General features: G+C 40.6%; 2 protein-coding genes across 4 annotated transcripts; one reads left to right on the top strand and one right to left on the bottom strand.

Annotated features, from left to right (window-relative positions):
- The first annotated feature begins 66 nt into the window (after positions 1-66).
- On the top strand, positions 67-13,016 carry slc44a4 (solute carrier family 44 member 4). Of its 2 annotated transcripts, XM_029513630.1 has the most exons (23): positions 67-231; positions 4,211-4,259; positions 4,455-4,528; positions 5,699-5,777; positions 5,869-5,968; positions 6,068-6,196; positions 6,314-6,374; positions 6,543-6,663; positions 6,813-6,830; positions 7,445-7,528; positions 7,749-7,861; positions 8,304-8,426; positions 8,712-8,811; positions 9,028-9,120; positions 9,248-9,350; positions 9,635-9,894; positions 10,334-10,428; positions 10,799-10,902; positions 11,162-11,235; positions 11,451-11,521; positions 11,960-12,054; positions 12,134-12,218; positions 12,424-13,016. In XM_029513630.1, the coding sequence occupies exons 1-23, from the start codon at positions 192-194 to the stop codon at positions 12,534-12,536; spliced, it is 2,184 nt and encodes a 727-aa protein (XP_029369490.1). In that variant the 5' UTR covers positions 67-191; the 3' UTR covers positions 12,537-13,016. The 2 variants fall into 2 exon arrangements, with proteins under 2 accessions (XP_029369490.1, XP_029369491.1); XM_029513631.1 differs by lacking the exon at positions 6,813-6,830.
- A 2,473-nt stretch (positions 13,017-15,489) lies between these two features.
- rnf5 (ring finger protein 5) lies at positions 15,490-23,120 on the bottom strand. Of its 2 annotated transcripts, none has more exons than XM_029513632.1 (6): positions 22,769-23,120; positions 17,536-17,554; positions 16,446-16,558; positions 16,291-16,348; positions 16,089-16,200; positions 15,490-15,769 (listed from the first exon to the last, which is right to left on the bottom strand). In XM_029513632.1, the coding sequence occupies exons 1-6, from the start codon at positions 22,987-22,989 to the stop codon at positions 15,651-15,653; spliced, it is 642 nt and encodes a 213-aa protein (XP_029369492.1). In that variant the 5' UTR covers positions 22,990-23,120; the 3' UTR covers positions 15,490-15,650. The 2 variants fall into 2 exon arrangements, with proteins under 2 accessions (XP_029369492.1, XP_029369493.1); XM_029513633.1 differs by having other exon boundaries at positions 15,490-15,745.
- Positions 23,121-24,035: the final 915 nt, after the last annotated feature.

Raw genomic sequence — 24,035 nt, 5'->3', positions numbered from 1 at the left:
CCTAGTTACCTCCGCGAGGAAGGGGGGGGAAAAAAAAAGATTTGCTCACTTAGTTACCAGGTTGAGTCGGAGGCAGCGGAGCTCGTTTTAAATGCGATTTCGCTTGCTGGAGGTGTTTTTGTTTCTTAAATCCACTGTCGGGTGAAGAAAAAGAGGAGAGGAGGAGGAAAAGGTGCAGGTGAAGGCGGACAATGGGTAAAAGACGGGACAGCGACCCGGACTCCGAGTACGGTGAGTGGGTTAGAAAACAAACAAACTCACTTTGCTTCAGTTTTATGTTTGAATCGAGCTTGTGAGTAAAACGGTGCCATAAACAAACACAACTCCAGATGTGTGTCTGTTTATATAGGCTGTGTGTGTGTGTGTTTTTTTTTTTTTTTTTTTGTGCCAAAGTCAATAAACGCATCTGATCACTTGACCTAATAGCAGAGAAATGCTGAAAGCAAACATGTTTTTGTATTGTAATGTGAAATGTTTGGCTACCTTCACTGCTTCACTTTACCTTACCCACATCACTGTGGTTCAAAGAATTATCAATGAATTCAACACCAAAAGTCTTTTGGTTTTGGCACATTAAATACAAATGTGTTGACATATCTGACATAACTTGTCACAAGATAGTGACAGTGATGGAAGATGATAACAGTAGATTTTGTGCTGTCTTGATAATGGATCATTTCCAACAACATTTATCAATTTTGTTTTGGAGTCCAGGTTAGTAAATGTGTTGGGCTTGTCAATATTTTATCATAAAAAACAAAACCTTTGCAGACGTCGTCTTGGACTTTGTTACTCTTTTTTTACCACAATTTTCTGACATAAGGATTTGGATCCTGTTGTTTGGCTGGTTAAAACAAAACAAACAAAAAAAAAACCCTTAAAGTTTAATTGTTGATGAAAAAGAAATATTGGTAGGAATTTTAACATGTATTTTTTTTTTTTTTTAAGTTTTAAGAAATTACTTCACTACTACCATTACCAAAGAATAGCTTCTCATCAACTACTCAGTTTAATGTTTCAGCCTGAATTAGGTTAACCGCTAGTTATTTACTCTATTGATTGTTTGGCCAAAAAAGAATGTAGGAAAATAGTAAGTTCTGCAAAAGGTATTTATGTTACAATAAAACAAAACAAAAAAAAAAAAAAACAGCAGACAACTGTCACATATTTTCTATAACATTTCTTTAATAGTTACTTTATCACCAAATACAATCTGCAACTATCACAAAATAGTTGCAGATTGGTCTGCATCCTTGTTTACTCTTCGTGGGATTTGTTGTATTGATGGAGTTACAAGTCTATTGACTGTCAGGGATGGTCCACGAGGCTACAGTAAACAAACCCTCCTTGGAGGTAAATATCAAATGGGGGTTCATGTTTACTCAGATGACTTGTAATAACCAGAGAATATGGTAATGACAGAAGAGCCGATCACAAGTGTCAGAGCTGACAGTTGACTCAATGTGGCCACGCTGTGACAATAGAACTGCCGATCTTAAAAGAGCTTTTGTATGTAAAGTCATCGTCAATGTCTATGCACTGTGTTTTTTGTTTTTTTTTATTATACTGTTTGCCTCTCTATTGTTGCACAATCCTTCACGGGGAAGTAAAAATATTTTTTCTTTTGAAACTGTTCCAGGGCTTCCTGGTTCATTATCATAATGACAGGTTCCAAACTGCCTATTGTTGCCCCATGAGGTTTGGTCGGTGAGGTTAAATATATCTAGGTTAATTGTTGTCGCCTTTAATCGACTGGGTTTTATCATGTTTGTGAACTCAATAGTATGGGGAAATGAGTGTGTTGTGAATGTTGATGCAAATTATTGACCAGAGTATTTTTTTGAAGCTTCTTAAGGGCAATGTGGAAAAAGTCTTATTTTAAGACTAGATTTAAGACACCTAGTTAATATAGCCGATGTGTAAAGAAAGAGAAGTATTGAGATATAGTGTATAATTGGCTTTATGGCCTCTGATTCTATCACTCTAGTATTCTGTGCCCAATACACTGTACACATTAACCAGGTTACCCAGTTTGGGATGTTTTGCAAACATATGTAAATTTGAGGTGTATTTTCATAATATGCATTTAGATTACTTATTAGACAAGTGACCTATAGCTGATAAAAGGTATTGTCACAAATATTTAACTATCTAATTTTAGAAAAAACAAAACAAAAACTCAATTTAGAAAAAATAAAAAATCTGCTGCCCCCTCTTTGTCACCAAGGTCAGCCAACAACCCTCACACCCATTATGTTTTTGGTTTCGTAAATCCCATCTCATAAAAATCTCCTGCTACTGACTTGTCTGGGGTTCAAAGTTTGAAAGTTTAAAGCTTTTCATTGAGCTCTTTACAAGAGCAGGAGAACAGTGTCCTTTCTATCTGGAACAAGGAACCATTTTCCATGTTGTCATTAGCTCTGAACACACAGCAGTACCTCGCAGAACAAAAATCTGACCCTGATGACATTACATGAGGCAGATGAACAGGTTTCTGTGAAGAGTATATTTCATATCAAAGGCTGAGTACATTTCAGTGATCCACAAATAAAGGTTTAGGAAAGAGCTAGTGAGGATGTGTGCAGCCTTACAGTGCACTTCACTATGGTAGTTTGTCAAATGAAGGGGTCACTTCATCTTTGTCGTTCTCTGTAGCTACAGCAATTTTTCCCTATTGCTTTTACTCTGCCACTGCTCCAGAGAGCAACGTGCTCTATTGTATGTATTTTTATTTTGGTGTTTAGTTTGTTTATCATACGAAATGTGGGACTGCCCACAATTCGGATGAATAGTGAAGGACTTAGTGCATCCTGTTTGCAGATTTGCATCCTACTCAGCAGTCCTGATATGAGTGCTGGCAGTGTTGACACAGTTTCAGTTCACTCCTATTCAAATGACAGCCAGTGCCAATGGTTTTGCTTGAGTGTCAATGTGAAATTATGAACATTAGTAAGCTTGGCAAAATGTCCGTCCCAGGGAACGAATCAGATGGACAGAGCAGGCTAGTATTTGTGTATGTGACGGATGGAAATCTTAGAAATATCCAGAAGAGGGAACAGCTGCAGGCTTCTTATCACATCATACTGAAGAGGCATTAGACTGGTCAGACTTAGTCTTATAACCCCTTTACCACTGTTAGTTCACATTAGGGAGTGGGTTTGTTCTGCTTTATGAACAAATTATAATATAATCCATTTTACAGTCCATTAATTTGATATACACCAAGAGCACTTAAACTAAACTCCACAGGAACAAGAGCGATGTTCTTTGAAACTCGTGAATGTGGATTACAGAGGCATGAATTGTTTGGCAATTTGATTTGATTAGTATCCTGTAGGGATGACGCATCGGCCCATTGTGTTTTTCCTGCCCAACAGGATAATGCTGTGGCAGCTGGTGCAGCCTCACAGTCATGATTCTTGTTAGAAGAATGTTTTCAGTTGTGATCTTCTCAAACAAGTTCTCATGTTTTCAATTTTCCAATTAAGTTGATTAAATGTCAGTGACTTTTCCGCCTTTTACTTATGAATTCAAATGTCATTCAAATGAGCCAGATTGGCTGTAATGCTGTGCCTCCACAGTCACTTTGTTGTCTGTGACTGCAGGTGACTGCACAGACAACAAAGTGAGAACTGCTCTGAACTGCTCTGTTGTTTGTATGTAAGCAGCTTGGTGCGTGAGAGAAAAGTCATATCTCGTCTTCCTGTAATATCGGTAACTCATAGTGATTATATTGTAAAACTCAAGTGGGCAGTCAACCCATAAAAAAGTTTTCTCTGCTGCTGAAACTTTTTTGTAACTCACTTCACCTGTAATTTATTAACTCCAAGACCAGGATTCAAGAAAACTCTATTGCTTAGCAACAGCAACAATTTGTCTTTATAGCAACACACAGCACACACACAAATGACCAATGTTGAAATGTCTGTTGTCTGTACTTTCATTGCATGCACAACACTTCCCACATATTTCTGCTGACACAGTAAACATGCACAGATTTAAATCAACAGAGCATTTCCTTAGGGTAGATTTTTAGGATAAGACAGGTGTGAATTCATTCGTCCTTGATAATCTGTCTAAGAACAGAGTGACTAATAAAGGAAGTTGCTGATTAATGATGTATGACACACCATTTGTTTGTAAAGGTCATTGTATGCATGAATTAAAATCCATTTATAAGACTGAATCAATTTTTTTTTCCTCTTCCCAGGAGAACCTGCTCCGTATGACCCGACCTTCAATGGGCCCATAAACAAAAGGTGAATGTCTCTTAAATCTGCCAAAAATGTTCAGTCTAGGTATGGAGCTTCTGAGTGACTCGAAGGCTTTGTGTTTTCTAATCTGACACTGCACTGGCTGAGCTTCTGCTGACTTGTGGAATCCCAATGTTCTCCCCAAGGTGAACTTCAATGCAAAGCTTAGCCAGTTCACTTACACATCTTTTCCTTCATCAGAGGGTGCACTGATATAATCTGCTGTATCCTGTTTATGGCAGTCATCCTCGGCTACATGGCTGTCGGGATTTTAGGTGAGAGTAACCCGCCGACCCCAGCACAGTCCTCTGAAGAGGTCTCATGATCAGTCTTTTGTTTCTCCACCCTCCCTCTAACTTGTCCCTTTGGCCTTAATCTTAAAGTGAAGTGAAAAGTAATTTTTGGAGTTGGGTGAAATTAAATTAATAGGACTTTTTCATTTAGCCATTCAATATGAAGTAGTAGATGGCAGCTGATTAGCTTTGCACAAAATCTAGGAACTGCCCTGGCTTAGCTCTGTTCCAATGTAAGAAAATCTTTCAATTATCAACTTCAGGGACCTTATCTGAGGCCATATCTTGGTCAGGGGCTGGCTCTTCCTGGTTGGTGATGACAAGACTCCAGGAAGAAACAATTTAGGGTCTGTGTGCTCTTAAACAAGGAACGTAGCATGCTAATTTGTGAGGCTCATGTTGTTTAGTGTCCTTGGGAGACAAATAAATACAGTCCAGGAAATCCCCAACTATTTTAACCTTTGTCACTATCATTTTGAGATCAACAGTAGACCAACAATGTGGTCTAAATGTTGAAATTTGTTCCATCGTGTTACATCAACACTTGACTTGAAAGTTAATTATTCAGTAAAATGTTTCCATGATTATATTTGAAGTGCTATAGTTTGTACTCTAGATGCTGACGAGCAAAGTTGTAACAGCTCACTGCTTCCAGGTTGTCACGGCTGTGAGAGTTTCAGTGTGTCAGCTTGCTGCATTTGAACCTCAGATAGTCCCAGTTTGATTTTACTACTCCCTTAATGCTTAACATAGCAAGGCAAAGGAGCAGCGTTACCACAATGCTTTGATCTGTTTACACATTCATTTGAGTAATTGCTTTTAAAGGTTAGTACTTTTTTCTCAGCACCCTTCTCTAAATCTTAAAACTCTGTCTCCATTACTGTGTATTGATTTCAGATACGTTTTTATTACCCTGTCACCAAACTCATTCCAGCACTCGGGGCCCCAGCTCTTATCTAGAGTCAACAAGGAGGTCTGATAGGTGATGCAGTCACCTTGTGTGTCAGTACCTGAGCGTGACGCAGACTGTCAGCCAATTCCTCCAAATTAAGAAAAATCTACTGATCATTAGGGATTGGATTATTCCTCCCCATTAATAAAATACCACGCTCCTCATATCTCTGTTATAATGCATTTGTCTTTCTCTATCAGCTTGGCTCTACGGTGATCCACGCCATGTTCTGTATGCGAGAAACTCAACTGGATGGTATTGTGGCACTGGACCAAATAAGTAATTTAGTCTTTCTCCTTCTGTTGTGTATTCAACACTATGAATGCCTTTCACTGATTTGAAAACTTTTATTTTTGTCTTTCTCTTTCAGAGACAAACCTAATCTGTTTTACTTTGACATCCTCAAATGTGCCACATCTATTAATATTATGGCAACTGCTCTTAATGGTTTACAGTGTCCAACCACACAGGTAGAGGAGACTATTTTACAGTTAATGATACTGTGGAATTAACTCTACGTTCCTGTTGTTGCAGAAATGATCCTTAACCCTTTTTTTCACTATCCATAGGTGTGTGTTGAAAGCTGTCCCTCTACATTCTGGGCTGTGGGGCTAAAGGCATTTTCTGAAGAAGATAAAGCAAAGGTTTTCAATCAAAGTCTTTGTGTGCCATCTATCAACCTGGAAAACACCAAATTTGTAGGTCACATTATCGTGTCATTTATGTGTCTCTAAACATATCTGGATCTGTCTGTCAATCTGTTTTCAAAAGTATCCTGCTACTTCTTCTATTGATGTTTTGATATCTCCCCCCAGACTGTTAAACAAATTATAGACAATGAGCTGTGCCCTTTCTTCCACATACCCACAACACCTGGTGAGTGGAATCAATTATTCATGCTAAATCTAATTTATTTTCATATTGGCTTGCTGCCGTAATAGAAACTGGTTATGAATTTCATGCAGCTGCATGTTTACTATGAGTATGAGTTTAATTGCTGCAAACCGAGATCTGCTTTTATTTGATTATTTTCTCTTCTGCTAGTGCTGGGGCGATGCTTACCTGATGTCACAGCACTTGAGGGGATTCCTTCAGAGTTCTCCAATGTTCCCGGTTTACCTACCTCAATCAATGACACCGCCAACCTCATCAAAAATGGCACTGGGTAAGATATGGTGACCTAAATCAATGATTCATTGATTTGTAAAGACAACATCTGCCTTCCCTAAATGCACTTAAAAGTTGGTAAACGCAAAGAAAAAAAAAAAAAATCAGAATTTAATAACCCTGTCTGTTTCTCCTCTTCGTCACCAGCACAGAGTCATTGGTTAAGTGAGTTTTTTTCCAACACATAGCGTAGAAGCTGGTAGCTGACAGTAGTTGCTCTTCTTTCTGTCTCTCAGTTATTCACACTGACCGGAGAAGTCAGACGAGCCGTTTTAGAGCATGAATGTGTAGTTTTCTTGCCAACCGCAGAATGACGTCATCCTCTCTGTCTCACACTCTGTCGCTGCTGAATGCCCGGGGTTTTATATATACCTTTATACTGTCTTGCTTTATTTGTGGATCAGTAGAGTTGTAGAGAGGGGCGCCTTAGTTGCTCACATGGTACAGTGTGTGCCATTAAGCTTTACCTCTAGAAGCACTGAACCAAGTTGGAGTCTGACCTTGTGGCCCTTGCATACATGTTTTTAATGTCTTTTATGTCTTTCATTGCGCTCATTAAAATAAAAGGTCAGGAAATAAATGTGGTGGAGAGAAAATACCTTTTAAAACTAAATGTTCCTGAGTAATTTGTATTTACTTTGTGGCAATAATTTACTGAAAATTGTGTTTTTTCATACTACATTTCAGTTTGGAGTTTTGATTAGGCAGAAATCTGTTACAGAGGTGCTCCTTCAGTGCATTTGCTTTACCTAATCCTTTGATTTGAACTCTCTCTTCAGGGACATTTTAAATGGCTTCAATGCCAGAGATGTTGGTGTTCGAATCTTTGAGGACTTTGCGTCATCATGGCCATGGATCCTTCTGTAAGTTACCCTTACACCTCATGCTGCCACCTACTGGCAAACACACAGACAGGAATTAATCTGAAATTGTGGTGAAAATTTAATTGTCATGAAGTTATTGGACACACATTAAATTGATGTTATGACCAATGCTTTGATACTGTTTGTTAAACTTGTCTTTTTTCATATTTAATCCCTTTCCTTGTTTTTGTTTGTGTCCTGTCCAACTCACGTCTTTCAGGGGTCTGTTAATAGCCATGGTGGTTAGCCTGCTGTTCCTGTTGCTGCTGAGATTCACTGCTCCAGTCCTTGTGTGGGTGCTCATCCTAGGTGTCCTGGGTGTTGGGGCGTATGGTAAGTCTAGACAAACACAAAGTTTTCCATGTGACTTTTTTTTTTTTTTTTTTTTTTTTTGGGGGGGGGGGGGCCCACCACTGACATAGTTTGGTTAAGCCTGTAAATTCAGTTAAACATTCTGAGCAAAGCGTGCAGGTGTAATCTCACAGATGGGATAAATAATTTTAATTATTAGAAATGACATCATGAAAGCAATACTGTTTTTCAGCCGTTAACACAAACACACATCAATGCAAATGATGCGAAACAGAATAATGGTGATATTACATGGTGCCTGTCAAGGTTAATTAATAGAGAAGATTCAGCTCTGTCAGGCCTGAAAATGTTCCTTGTCTTTTGTTTAACAGATGGATCTCATTGATTCAGGGTTGATAGTTCTTTCAGGTCAGGAGAGTGTGTTCTCAGTATCCTCTGAGTTGCTGGACTGTTTCTCTTTCAGGGATATGGCACTGCTACTGGGAGTATGATAACCACAAGCAAATGTCTGCTTCCATCAATGACATTGGTTTCACTACCAACTTCAGCGTTTACCTGCAAGTTCAAGAGACCTGGCTGGCATTCTGTGAGTTTGATCAAAATGCTTTCCAATTTGACCAACCAAAACCATTTTTTTTTAAGCATCACCAAACATTTGAGCCAGTTTTCTATTTTGAGCGTACTGTAGCATAACCTCAATGCTTTAACTGTAAGGTTTCTCCATTATGCCTAGTGTAAGCGTATAGAAGCATAGTAGTCTATCTGGGGAAGAGGTTGTATCTGCGCTGTTGTTGTATAGTATAAATTATAAGGGGAGGCATCAGCGCCTGTAATCCTTTCTTTACATTACTAATGTCTTCCTTCTAATCAGTGATAATCATATCTGTGGTGGAGGCGATCCTCATCCTCACCCTAATCTTCCTCCGGACAAGAATTCTCATAGCCATCGCCCTCATCCAGGAGTCCAGCAAGTGAGTTATAATATTAAAATAATATTAAAACAAAAGCACAGTCCACAAGATTTTCTTATTTCCGTTTCATATCACGTCATTGTAGCTGTTCTTAATCTATATGTATTTTTTTTTGTCATTTCTTAAAGCCAGGTGTTAGTGTCATATAGGAACCTTGAGATGAGTTTGTGTGTTACTGTGAAGAGGCCTCACAACCATGATATTGATATTTAACAGGGCTGTCAGTCATATAATGTCTGCTCTGCTGTACCCTGTGGTCACATTTGTCCTCCTGCTCATCTGTGTTGCTTACTGGGGAGCCACAGCTTTGTATCCTTTTAATTTGGCGTACATACATATATACATATAAACATTTGCACGCAGACTGCTAATTAAAGAATATCCAATCACTTCTACACCCCAGAGTGTCAGTTCTTTCTTTAACTAATAAATACAGATACTTGGCCACTTCAGGAGGTCCGATCCACAGAGTGGTGGCCCTGAACTCCACAACAGGCGACTGTATGAGCATTAATGGCACCGTGGATTGTGACCCACAGGTGAGTCAACTGTGGAGCTACAGAGCACGATGAATGTGACCTACAGTAAAGCCTTCTCACATTTGCTAGAAGAAGGAATTTGCTGTCAGCAGCCAGGTCATGTAAAAAATGAATTATCATCTACGAGTGACTGTCCAATCAGATACTTTTCTACAAGTGATAACTATAGTTAAAAAAATACTGTAGCTGTAGATGCATCAGATTATTATGTTGCTCAAACACACTACTCACTTACTCTCCACCTCCACTCAATTGTTTTTTGTTTTTTTGTGTCCTCCTCCCAGAACTTCAGCTCGTCAGATTATCCAGGATGCCCTTCAGCCAGATGCATCTTTATTAAATACGACGACGAGAGTCTCCTCCAGAAGAACCTCTTTAATCTGCAGATCTACAACGCGGTGGCTTTTCTTTGGTGTGTCAACTTTGTCATTGCCCTGGGGCAGTGCACGCTGGCAGGGGCCTTTGCTTCCTACTACTGGGCCTTCAACAAGCCAGATGACATCCCCATGTTCCCTGTTAGTGGCGGCTTTATACGCTCCCTCAGGTAAATTCCTCTAACAATGACTGTGTCAGATTCTCAGACACTAAATGCCATCTCTATGTTTTCACTACCTAATTGTCCCAGTCACACGATTGCTGCCACAGATAATACTGTGGGTGTTGCAACCTGCTTCCATTGAAATATTATACCCAGATAGAACTTGTTGGCTCACTGCGGTTCCCTCTCTGTCTACTAGAGGGCACAGGAGCATTAATATGTTAAGTTTAGCTTGTACAGACTGTCCATTTGTTCATTTCATGTGTAAAAGGTGCTTTAGATTAATTTGCCACTGTTGCATAATTTTATATTAATTATTAATGTTAAAGTGACACAGTTGGTCTATGCATTCTGAGAGTATGCTCTTTTTTTATCATCTTTCTTTTTTTTGTGACTTGTGACATTTTCATCATTGCTCGGAGAAGTTATATAATTTACATTTCAGGTACCATGTGGGCTCCCTGGCGTTTGGTTCTTTGATCCTGACCTTGGTGCAGATAGTGAGGATACTTCTGGAATATATTGACCATAAAACAAGAGGTAAGCTTGAAGTACCTGATTTCCACTTCGTCTCATCCTCATATTATACATTTTTGGCATGTAAGTAGTTAGGTAGATAAAGTTTTCTTTGGATCAGATGTGGATACTCAGCCTCAGACTTTGTTCAGCCTTTTGTGACAGCTTTTGTCTCTGGCCTCATTTGTTTGTTGTTGGTTGATTTTTAAATTGTCAGACCTTTTTGTTGTCAGTGCTGTTTTTAACATGTACAGCACTTTGTGACTCTCTACCTGTGGAAGGCGCTCTAAAATAAGCTTTGCTCACTTCAGTTCATAAGTTATAAAGGCAGGGCAGACAGTGTTAGAATTCAGACGGTGTCAAATAATAACAGGTTACTTTATTTGTCCTATAGAGGCGCAGAATCCAGTGGCACGTTTCATTCTGTGCTGCATGAAGTGCTGCCTCTGGTGTCTGGAGAAATTCATCAAATTCCTCAACAGGAATGCTTATATCATGGTGAATACAATTATATTGTTTCTCTGTTTATGGGTCCTCCTATTTAAATGCGTATCTTAATGCAGGACTAATGGTGGTAGGACTGACTTCCTCTAGTACTAAAGCAACAAAAAATGTCTACAGGGTAACATTTGATTTTATTAGTAAATTTTGTATCACTATCAACTGTCACATTTTCCTACACAGTGTAATGCATGTAGGTTGATGTATTTTCTTAAAACCAGATGGATGATTTATTTATTTTTTCTTAACTTGACAGATCGCCATTTATGGGAAGAATTTCTGTGTCTCTGCCAAAAATGCTTTCTCGCTGCTGATGAGAAATGTAGTCAGGTTTGTGTCCTGCACTAAAGGAGTTTGTTTTTGTCAGTGCTTTTGCTTTCCACAGTCTGTTTACTAACCAGTGTAAAACATGAATATACAGCTGTTTTACCTGGAACAACAGGTTTTAGCTGCAACTCTCCCCCTCTAGAGTGGGTGAAGTCACACACTTTGAAACACTTATTGAACAGCAGCACGTTTCTCTGACTCTGACTGTGTCCCTTCAGGGTTGTTGTCCTTGATAAAGTGACAGACCTGCTGTTGTTCTTCGGGAAGCTCCTGGTGGTCGGAGGAGTGGGTAAGGATGACTTTAGGGCGTTAACTAGAGCCGTGTTTGGCCAACAGATGCTCTGATAAAGACAGTGCCTGTATTTTTAAGCCCTGCTGGCGACATGACTCTGTTGTTTAGTCAACGACTTCGGTCCATGCCAACATATTTCAACTACTGTTAGCTGGATTGTGATGTGGACCCTCAATATTTTGGTTTATGATCACAAACCTGCAAAACAATCAACATTCCCAAGAGCCCCATCTGTGTTCCCTTCTTACTGCCAAATAGGAGCACGCTAAGAAACTAAACTCAACCGCCCCCTTAGTTTACAGGCCCAGTTCATTGTTTTAAATGCTACGGGGTTCATGAATATATAAATTATCATGTTATTCATTTTACTCCGAAGTCCATAAGTGCTTACTCTGATGCGAATAAGAGATGCTTTCATTTCAATCTTTTCTTCAGGTGTGTTGTCTTTCTTCTTCTTCTCTGGACGAATTCCTCTACCGGGCAGCACTTTCCGCTCAGAAACCCTCAACTACTACTGGATGCCGATTATCGTGAGTGAAACTCAGTCAGTGCTCATTGGACTAAAATTTTTCTCTTCTTTAACTTTGTTGTTTTTTTTTTTTCTTTCAGACGGTGGTGTTTGGTAGCTACCTCATAGCTCTGGGATTCTTCAGTGTGTACAGTATGTGTGTCGACACACTCTTCCTCTGCTTCTGTGAGTACAAATTTGTGTAAATAAAACCCCACAATATTCACATTTAAACATGTTTTACACACTTACACAAAGACAGTGAGTGGAACTATAACTACTGCAACATGAGAATTTGTTATTTTTGAAGGAAAAGATTAGTGTGATGTGTAATAATCTTTACACTCAAACGGAAAAGAATCTCACACGGTCTGTTTCATCACTCTCACAGTGGAGGACTTAGAGCGTAATGATGGATCTCTACAGAAGCCGTACTTTATGTCCAAAAACCTAATGAAAATCCTCAGCAAATCCAACAAGGCACCGAAAAGAGACAAAAGATAGGACTGAAGAATTGAACCTCATGAAACCAGACTGACACCGTGTCATAGATTTTCAGGTCCTTTATTTGTGACTTCAGGTTTAATCTGTTAACACTCCTTTTTTAGATATGTTTACCAAAACTGATTTGCTGATTTTGTACTTAAAAAAAAAATGTTTATGGTGTATGTGCATATGATGTACATGAGACAAAGACTGTATACGTTTATGAGCATCTTTTATGTTACAAGCTGTTTTATGTTATCTATTTCTAAATTTCAAACTGATTTACCAGCTTTTGACAGCTTTGAATGCCTGAAAGAGGCAATAAGGCCGTGATGGACTTTTAATGCTGTCTTCACATGTGGAACAAATATTGTGCAATGATAAAAAGGTTCTTATACATATTTTTATTTGTAAAAAAAAAACAAACTAGTTTTATAAGTAAAAGAAATGATTGATGTTAATAATGGAATAAAACTGTAGCTATAACTCATATTCCAGCTGCTGCGTGAGAATCTCCCTCCGTGAATCGTTTATCTGCTGGAGGTCTGATGTAGTTTTTGTCTTCCAGGACTCTGCATTTAAATGCTGCTTTAATGTAGTTAAAGTTAAATGTGATGTGAGTTAATGGCCTGCTCAAGCTGCGGTCCAGAAGCTGACTCACTGAGTTGCATCTAAACAACCGTCCTTTTTAGGAGGATTAAACAGTCTGGTTTGTCCTCACTGATGGACCTAAAATTGTTTTCATGTATTTTTTCACTAATAGAACTTACAAGTCTTCTACTAGTCTTCACTAGCAGTTGTGGAAAATAACAGTTCAAGCAAGAATTTCATTTTTCTTTGCCACTGTAACTCTGTTCCACTAAAACTACCCAGCAGTGTAAAAATAATCCATCTGCAACATTAGAATTACATATTAAAATTGTACATTAATGAAACAATTATCAATGATCAAAATATACATAACTTTGAAATGGAAACATCTCATTAAAATGTCAGTGCTAAGCTCTTCACTACTGAACTTGAGTGATTTATTTATTTATTTTTTTAATTGTAAAATTATTTTACACCGTGCTACTTAGAAAAGACGGTTTCGATCTTGAGATAACTAAAAAGTCTGAAGTTCACCTCACACTCTAAATAATGAGGACAGAAGACAAATCAGTGATTTAATCAAGTTTTAATCTCCTAGACCGTTTGGTTTTGGACATCGTCTCCAGGTCTATTCTGTCAAGAATCCACCACTTTGTTCTAGTGTCACATGAGCCTCATAATACAAAGTGTACCTGGACAGACAGGTATGGAAGAAATAAGGAGCCCCGGCAGCCACTGTGTCCAACCCACAGAGGAGTTTCATCTCTGACCCTGGTCTGAAAGATGAAGTACCAAAGACCCGATTCATCAGATCCACTTTAACGCAGACTAAAGAGAACCTCCACTGAGTTGCATCTGGGATGTAGATAACTTTAAATGTGAGCCCAACAACCTTAAATCAGTGCGGTTCTCTTTGGAGTCAAAGCTGGAGGCTTTTCCTGTTCAGATTCAAAGCTGAATCTGGGTCTTCTGCTGTCAACAACGTTACAATGAGTGTGTGTTACTTCAGTTTTACATCGTTAAACAGCTGCAGACTGAAGCTGTTTAATGTGCGACGTCAGTTACAGAGAGCAAAAGAGAATCACATTGACAGGGAATGACAAACCTTTTCCAAAAATATAAAAGGAATCAGGTGGTTTGGTGCTTCACAACAGCATTGAGACCTACTCGCTCATCTCGTCCTCTCTCTCTATGGCTGGCCATCCACTCAGGAACACGTAAAAACAGCATTTACAATATTCATATATACAAATATATAATGTACACACTCACCCAGACGCACAGACACATACAGCCAGGAAAACAAAAATCAACAGACAAAAAGAAGTGTGTTTAACTTTTTAGAATCACGCTGGGGCTCAGTTCATTGAACTGTTGCTCAACCTTTTCACCTTTGTGACCAACTGAATGGACTCCTTCGCTGTCATGATATATCGTGTTCTGCTTTAGCTCCTCGTGCTAGCAGATTGGTTCTTACCCACAAACTGCTGATGTTGATAGAAAATTCTTTGAACAGCTTTGTGGGGGAAAAGGAGCAGCAAGTGTTTCTTATATCAGCACACACACACACCTGTCCTCAGGACAGCTCTGCCTACTAGCGACTTCACAGTGCAATGGCAGTTTTCGTTAAGACAAATATATATAAAAATGCATCAATCTGTGCTATCGCTATCTGTCGGTTTATTTTTAAGAGCAAGTCGCAAAGATAGGCAAAGTCTAGGAGAACTTGTTCATTTTGTAAGGAAACTGTAAACAGGAACGATTCACTGATATTTTCTCACCGCCTGTCATCGTGTGTGTGTGACTGATCCGTTACTCTTTGGCCTTTTAGACGAAGAAATAGCTGCTGTTGCAACTAATGTGTTACCTCACAGCCCTCCCTAAACTTTCCACAGCCGCCTCCCGCTCCCTGTTTCAGTATTAAACTCCTGACTCTGAAGACGGATGTAAACCACAACAGAGTTAGTCACTCCCTGCATCATCATGCTTGGCAAACACACACACACACACACACAAAAAGTCCTTTCTATAGTTCACCCTGGTTACATAATACTGTCTCTGAACCCCTCACACTTAGTGTCCACCTTTATTTCTGTGTGCGTAAATCTACAGGTGTGTACGGGGGGCTGACGTGACTGATTATGGGATTCACACAAATCCAATTTTCCACAAGTGTTTCTTGCATAAACAATAAAAGAAGCAGGTGTGTGCGTGCATGTGTGCGTGCATGCGTGTGTGTGTGTGTGGCCAGATGGATCTTTAAGTGAATCTGCCTTTTTTCAGGAGGAGAAGAAAACCAAAGTGTTGTTTTAGAATCAAATACAGAGCTACACTCTCTCCCAAGTTTAGTACCTGCTCAAAAATGTAACGAGTGTGTCTGTGGCTCGAGTTATGTGTGAGTTGTTGTTTTTTTTTTTTTGTTTTTTTTTTTTGTTGTTAGTTTTTGGTTGGTTAGTTTTTTTGTGCTCCTCCCTCGCAGTGATCCACTTGTCTGTCTGTCTGTCTATCATTCATTCATGCATCCTTCCCTCTCAGCCTCCATCACACGCTCAGCAGCCAGAAGAAGAAGAAGATGGCCACGAACAGGAAGAGGGAGTCTTGCCAGTTGTTATTGCCATTGTTGAGGTTACCGTTGCCTTGGTGATCACCTGCATACTGATCTAATGGGGGAGAAGAAGGATGTGGGTACTAGTTTACACCAATGTCTGAAAACACATCCTTTCTTTAACGGATAAGATATTCTTATTAAATTCTCCATCTGGACAGTGAAGGTCAAACTAGGAGATGTGACTTTGGAAAAATCTGTTTCACATTGTCTCTAAACAGCCATAAAGCCTGGAGCGTCTCCACACAGCGGCTGCTTTTTTAACTGGTTCAAACCAAGAAGACACAACTGATTTAAGCGAATGGAGCTAACAAGGCTAACTGAGCAGCACTGAGCAGGAAACTGACGGAGAGAGTCCGGTTGGTGTGTTTTACCTGCTCTGTGGAAGGGGTCATTGGTGTTGAAGACGGTGGTGAAGAAGCCAAAAGGGAAAGCACCGATGCCAAAAGACATGTGAAAGCCAGTGTCCCCGAAGCCCTGGAACATCTGTGCACAGAGAAAAACCAGAGACCAAGTGTTAGAGATCCACAAAACACTTCCAGAGCACGAAAAGAAAGAGAGGAGAACCCGACTCACCCCTCCTCTGCTCTCTGGCTCTGTTCTCTGTCCCTGAGGCCGAGGGGGAGTTTTCAATCTGAACGACAACAGAAACGGTTACTCATGTGGACGATCATAAAAGCAACCACACACACACACACACACGCACACACGCGCACACACGCACAGTGTACCTTGGGTCCTCTTGGCTGGCGCTCCCTCTGCCATACAGTGGGATGACCTTCTCTCTGCTGATTCCAGCCTTACATACAGGACACTGCTGCCTGCTGGGCCGTGTCTCTAACCACTGAGAGGGACAACAGAAGGAAAAGAATGTAAAAATATTTGGAACACAGATCAGATAAAAACCTTTTTCCAATAAGTTCCTCCAGTGAACCAAGCCGTATTGTCTAAATACTGAATTCAGTCACAAACAAAAGCAAAGACATCAGCTGGAGCTGGTTCGGGATTTATTAGCTGACGCACAACAAACACCTCCTGTAGCAATAAGCACCAGTGACACAATCACAACAAAAGCTTTAAAAATCTAAATAATATACAGCTGTAAGTGCTGCTGCTGCTTCACTGGGTCATGTGTAGCTCTACTGGGCGAAGTGAGCAGTGCAGAAAGCTGCAGGAAACAGGTGCATTAAGTGCATTAGCATGTTTAAGCTGCATTAAGTGAACTGACAGGTGTAGTTTCCACGCCGAGGTTACATCACAACCCCCCCCCCCCCAATTACACACTACCACGGCCACCCTCACTCTGAACTGACATGGCCCTCGCTTCACTAGAATGACCGTCATGCCGATACAAGTTGTGCTCAGTGCAGCGACAGAGTAACAAAATATTTGAGATGAATAAACAGACACTGAATGTTTGCTTTGACTGGAAATTCAGAGGTCAGATTTCAGTATGGAGCTAACTTTTCGTTTTTAATTTTTCTGGCCAGTGCAAAGTGCCAGGAAAATGGGAGGCGTAAGAAAGGCGAGGGCATGGAACAAACCTGTTGCCCTGAATCTGAGCCAGGGACAGGGAAGATGTCTGAGAATTGAGGGCAGCTTTTATCCATTGACGCTCGAAATCCTCTCATTTAAACACCTGGGATTTATTTCATTTTTTGTTTCCTGCCAACTATCTAATTTCACCACAGCACCAACCCATTCCCAGCAGAGTTTACCTGAGGAGAAGCTGCACCAGTTACACTATGAACAACGCCTGTGTGTGTATGCAGAGCTGTATTAAATATTACAATGCAAAGGACTAACAGAGGAAATACTCACTTGGTGAAGACAGGGCCAGCTGTGGAGAGAGAGGAACAAAAACATTCATTAGCATTCTCACAATAGCGCCGCTCTTTCAAAATGTCAGCTGCTTCCTTCAATAACACCACCAACAGCCCCGAAGCTGCTTTATCACATGAATATGCACCAAATTAATTTCAGAAGATACAGTGAACCTGTGGCTTCGCACCAAAAAAAGTCCACCCCTGTTCCTAATAAAACGGCTGATTAAACTTGTCCCTGCTCCCCTTCGCTGCTATTAATTGGGGCCCATCTGTTGTGAATAGTTAACGGAGTCTCTGCCCGGGAGGGGGAAGTCGGGCAGACCTGCTCCTGTTGCATTGTGGGAGTGCAGGATGCAGGGCCAGAGAGGAGATGCCACATCACGTTAGCGGACAATAACAGGCGAAGAGTCCTCCAGGCAGCTTTCTACAGCCCACACCATCAAACTGAGCACAGCCTTTTGTTCCACATCACGTCGGCGACGTGACAATCACACAATGACACTTTTTACACTGAAGACTGACTTCATCCCGTCCAATGTGAGCTTCATTGCCTCTCTGTCTCTGCTCAGCTGCTGAACGCATTTTTAAATATTCAGATATTGGACTGTAGATAGCACAGCTGGTGAATGTAAAAAGATTACGAGAAGAACTAGAGTTTCTTCAACACTTCGCTAACTGTTACACATTTGACAAATGAGTGGGTTTAAGGAACAAAGTGTTTTACCCCCCCTACTTTTAATTTCACCAAACTAATCTGAAAGTAAGAAATCTCTGCATTAATGCTGTCACTCTGCACTGGGACTTCAGTAAATTAGGACATGCTGCAGAGAGATGCACCTTCTGCCCATAGATACTTCTTAAATTGCTCTTTTCAAACCTCAGCAGAAGTGCATTCTTGTACCCGAAGGTCTTTTTTGCTTTTACAGAGAAGATTGTTTAAAGCTTGTTGCTTGTTTTAACAGTGCTGTTTACAGCAACATCTGGAAATGGAAAACTGGATTCATTTGCCTTTAAAGAGTCCCATTTTTGACTGTAACATGTTGTTTATCTCTCTGTAGGTCTCAGTGTCACATTACTTCAACCGGCTCAGGTCGACCTCACCAAACACCTCAATAGAAACATAAAGTAAGCCAAACAAAAATGCATAAAGCTGTAACACACACACACTCACACTGAGGCTCGTGTATACAGCATTAGTCTAATACCACCATCAGTTTGCTGCTGAGAATGACATTCCTGTGGATGTGAAGGACTGAACAAAGCGCAGAGCCCTGAGCAACAAAACTACACATTCAACTCTGATTAAACGTGTGGCCACACGTAAAGCAGAGCTGAAAACAACAGCTTCATTTCCAATGAGTGGCAGAGCAGGTCTTCAGCTCGGTGTAAAATACTCACGCACACAGGATGGCAGATTTACTGTGACCAACCAAACCTACAACACTGGCTGTGACCAAAGGTTGAAACATCCCACTTCTGCGGCACCAATAGCTGGTTTAACTAACGCAAACTTAACTAGAGATGATAATTTTCCAAAGAAAGAGTGCTATCATTTCTCAGAGAACCGTCTCATGGAGCTTTCCCTGAAGTGATGCATTTAACTATCAAATATGATCACATGTGATCGCATTTAAGAGGTCAGACTCACACGCAAGCTTCCACTTTGTTCTTATAAAATGCTCTGAAATAATAAATAATCCGTCAGAACAGAGAGCCTTGAATGAAGAACTTAATGTAATAACATTCTCTTAGCTATAATCGTCCACATAAAACGCTGCTGATTAGAATAAAGATGGATGCAGATGAGGGGCTCCATCTGCTGAGGCTGTGAGGCATCAGACAAAGCATTTGAACTTATTCCCAGAAAACAGGTCATGTTCTTTTTCTCTCACAAAAAAAGAAAGCGATGCAGTTCGTCTGTGTGCAACCAGTTTTCTCTCCACAGGTTCGTATCCGAAGCCACGAAAAGATCACTGAACCGACACATGAACATTCACAAACATGGGAATAAATAATTATAAGGTCGTGGACGGATGGTCGTGCTCATGCTCAGTATTCTGTGCATTTGCTTTATTAGTCCTTCTTGGACATTTTATACACAACACACGTTATAGAATAAGAAGCGAAAAAATGTTGGGCCTAACACGCTGAGCAACAGGTGAAGAAATCAGTAAAAAAAAAACAATTATTTATGCTGAGTACATTCCTCTTTGCTTTCTCTCCACCACAATTGTACAATCCATATCAGAAGCAGCACCTGGTTTAAACATCCCTGTATTTGGGATAATCCTCTCTCTCATGTTTTACATATGCAAACACTCGCTGAACAAACACTGAACCTGCCTCCTTGTTCCGAGCCTTACAGTCAGAAGTTTTCTGGGAGTTAGTAGCCATGAATAAAGTAATTTTTCATTCCCGAGTTGTTCCCCTGATGCCATTTTTATTCCATTTTCAACTCTAACTCGATGAGTTCTCGCTTTGTCTTGATGAAAGAAATGAAATTATTCTTTCTGGCAACAACAGGCAGACAGAGACACTCGAATGGGTTGTAAAGATGTCACAGGCTCATTAACCTCGACATATTAAAGTGATATAAATCCCGCCTGTGGACCGGGTGTGGCTGTTTCCTTCATTTACTGTAATCATCATACTAAAATGTAAAGGTATTGATGAAATAAAACCTTCTGCCATTGAAGTCGTTACTGTTTGAAACTAGTTGAATAGCAGTTGAGTATTTTAAAGATTTTTTTTGCAGCTTAGCTGGAACGAAACAATGAACTGTGTCAAAGTGGAAAGTTGTTTCAAGTTCAACAGAAAATAAGCAGCATTCAGAGTTTAGCTTCAGTTGACTTTGTTAATGTTACATTTTCTAATTAAGCTGCAAATGCAAAGGCGCAACAGGTGAGCTGACGTCATCACTTCACTTCATTGCCGACAGTTTCATCAGAATTGCACAGAGAACAGGGGGACACAAGTAACATGGCAACTAAATTACATCAGCCCATAACACAGCAGCTTCCATACACGTCTGTGTAGCAACTGAACGTGCACGTGTTGGGTGATTTCAGCAGAAATGCACCATTTCCCCGATCACTAAAGCAGCAGCAAGACACAATTAGACTTTATTACGATTCCCTGGGAGCACAGATGTCGTGGGGATAACCAGCAGAAAACACAAAGAAGAAATAAAGGAAAAGAATTTATCTGCAGACAATCTCCTTATTCCTTGTCTTTTTTTTTTTTTTTTTTTACTCTGCATGTTCAGTGAAGACCTGCAGCCTCCAACTGGTTTCGTTGTTTACACAGGCAGTCGCTGCACTATCCTGTCCGCCTGTCTTAAAACTGTCTGACCTGCAGATCAACAGTTATTTTGGGTTCAGACAGAGACATTTTAGAGTCAGTTGTGCATTAGCCACAGCTCAGTGTGTATCATTAAAAGCTGCACGAAAAAAAAAAAACAAACAAAAAAAAACAAACACACACAACCTCAGCCTAAAGAATTACTATTTCAAACTAAGAATTTATATCAGATAAAGATTAGGTTCAGGTAGCTCCTCATTTAAAAGAAAAACAGTTGCTCTCAACAGCAAAACAAACTCCAAGGTGTTTTGAGCAGCAACAGGTTCCCCCGACTGACACTTACTTGTCATTATGTTTACACAACTGAAAAATTTGAGGAAAAAATCAGAAAGGGAAAAAAATAAAAAAGCATTTAATGTTTCCTCTTAAAACACGGGACTATACAAACAAAACAAAAAAACAGCAAGTTAAAGAGAAACTAAAAAATGTTCTGTGTGAAAAACCTTCTAATGACTTTAACTACAGATTACGATGCCCTTGGGTTCGACTTCAGGCTGACACTCGTGGCCTTAATCTCACATTATCCTCAAACCGTGAGCAAGCACGGCCGTCCGACAACGCTCATAACTCATGAATGAGCCACACACTCACACACGTCACAGAGTCCATGTGTAAATTTTCAACATCTAGAGGTTTCAAGGTTGAGGCTTGCGCAGCCTCTTGAACAAAACCGCGATAGGAGAAAGGAACAGAATCATAGCTGAAGTGCAACCTCTGATTACAGCGTCACTTCCATTATTGATCAATGCTGCTATTTCATAATTCTGGCTCACCAGGGATACTCATAAAAGTCATAATAATTTTTACTGCCACCAAAGGAGTCTGACTTAATGTCTTCAAATTGATGGCTATGTCTGGCCAAAAACATATTCACTTAACAACCTAAAGCAGAAAATATGTATTTGGTACTTCTGGTTAATTTCATTTAGAGTCTAGCAAAAAGTCAGTAGAAACATTTGAGCTCCACTGCAAGACTGAGCTGATCTGAAGCAGCTAATGATCAACACAGTTTAAATCAAAACAGCAAAGTTAATGTGTCAGAGAGACGCACAGTGAGAAGGGGTGAAGTCACTGGCTGCAACTGTGACCTCTGACCTACAGCACATCAAACCAAACAGCCAAAGCAGGCAACTCCCAAGAGGCTTTAAAGACACGTTTCCTGGTGTGGTCCGTCTACATCTGATTAATCATTTCAGCTGAGTCTCCTCCATCCTCCATCTTGGAGGCAATTAGCGACCCTGGATGGACTCTGATTCAAGACGTAGTTTTGGGTGGAAGCTGGGTTTATTTTAAAGTTTTGTGTTTTACATTTTACACAATTAGAGTAATTAACAATTAACCTGCTGAAATGTATTACGACTTCATCACAGAACATCTGTTGATCATCCTTGTTACACCTCACATGACCTGCTCACTTTCTTTAATTCACTGATAGTAAAAAAAAAAAACCAAAACACTTATTATTCATCAATCGGTGCCAATATATCGATATTACTTGACTTGTCATATAACAAAATCATCTCCAGGGTGCTGGCTGGTTTCTTAGTGCCTCAGCAGCTGCAGTGGGCTCCTAAAGTCTGATCATCATCAGTAACTAATGAGAAAACGTCAAAGTGTTTAGCAGAACTATAAATGAGTAAACCAATCAAACATGGACATGTTCAGCAGGACAGCACTGACTCCACATGTGGCTGTAAATACGAGCTTCACCGAGGAGATGGGTGTGATTCACACATGGTGAAAGTCAATCAACACAATCAACAACAACAACAACACAATCAACACAAACAACACAAACAACAACAACAACAACAACAACACCTCCACCCATCCAGACTGCCCCCCTTCCCTCCCAGCCCCGTCCGTACCAGAACAAGTGGCCGCACATACTGATGACAGCGTCCCGGGCAGTGTCCAGACAAATGTTGCACTCGAAGGTGGCCCGGTCCCGGTCCCGGTCCCGGTCGCCCTCCCCGCCGCCGCCGCCGCCGCCGCCGCCCGAGCCGTCGTTGCTGCTCTCCCCGGCGGGGAATCCTCCTCTGCTGGCCGGGCCGCCGTCACTTGAGGAGCGGGGATTCGCGGCCGCCATGATATTTACTGCCCCGAGCTGAGAGGGAGGGTGAAGCACCGAGCTGACCCGACCGACACGGCCCTGAGCCGGGCTAACGATCGTTCGTCCGTGGGAACGACGAGCCGAAGCAACCGGCGCTGCTGCTGCCCGTCGACCAGAACTACGACTTCCGCTTCCGGTAAAACAGGCGGCGGGGAAAATATAAACCCCGCCCACCCCAATTATTATTATTTAGTGCCACGGGCTATAAGCACAGGGGCCACTACTTCTACACAGTAGAAGTAAGTGGCCTCTGTGCATAGCACGAGGCACTACTTAATCTTCTCCATACTTATTATTATTCTTCTTAATATTATTATTATTCCGTCACATTTTCGGCGTCTAATGCGGGTCGTACCGCTTGACGTAGCCCAACAATATATATATCAAAACGTGCGGCTCGATTGGGACAAGTGTGCTAAGTTCTGGGTAGTCGATATTCCGATTTTTCCCAAAGTTATTCCCAAAAAACCAGCCGAAATTTTCCATAGAGAATGCATGGGAGACGACGAAAAATCGCCTCAAAAATTCACCTATTTTCTCATCCGCATAGCTCAGTCATACGTGCACCTAAAAATATCATTCAAACTTTAAAACGGAGGAAATCTTGTGCTCTTTCCACAAAATCAAACCTTTTTCTCCTAAACAGTCCACTTTTCAAACTACGAGCTCTCAAAGGAGCAGTCCGAATCACTTTTTCCTCAAAGTTAGAGTGTAACCGCTCGTTAAGTAGAGTGAGAGCACTGTGAAAAAGTAACCGGCATTTTCATGTTTAACTCGAGCTCACGGCCAAACCGTGAAAGGGAGACAAAAGATTTTTTGTGAAAACGTAGACACAGGTCTTGGGATTCATAAAATCTAAGTTTGAGAGCTCTACTCCTCACCAAATTTAAACTGGAGGGCTCAGAGCGTCAGCAACACCTGGTTTTGGCCCAATTGACTGTAATGCAAATCAAGGTTTTCCGAAAAACAATTTCACTCTGTCTTTGCACTGTCCCTACACGCTCAATTTAAGGAGTTTTCCT

This window comes from Echeneis naucrates, chromosome 11 (assembly GCF_900963305.1).
Source record: "Echeneis naucrates chromosome 11, fEcheNa1.1, whole genome shotgun sequence".
Classification (NCBI taxonomy): Eukaryota; Metazoa; Chordata; class Actinopteri; order Carangiformes; family Echeneidae; genus Echeneis; species Echeneis naucrates.
Note: the sequence above shows the minus strand (reverse complement) of the source record. Positions and strands in the feature narration are given on the sequence as shown.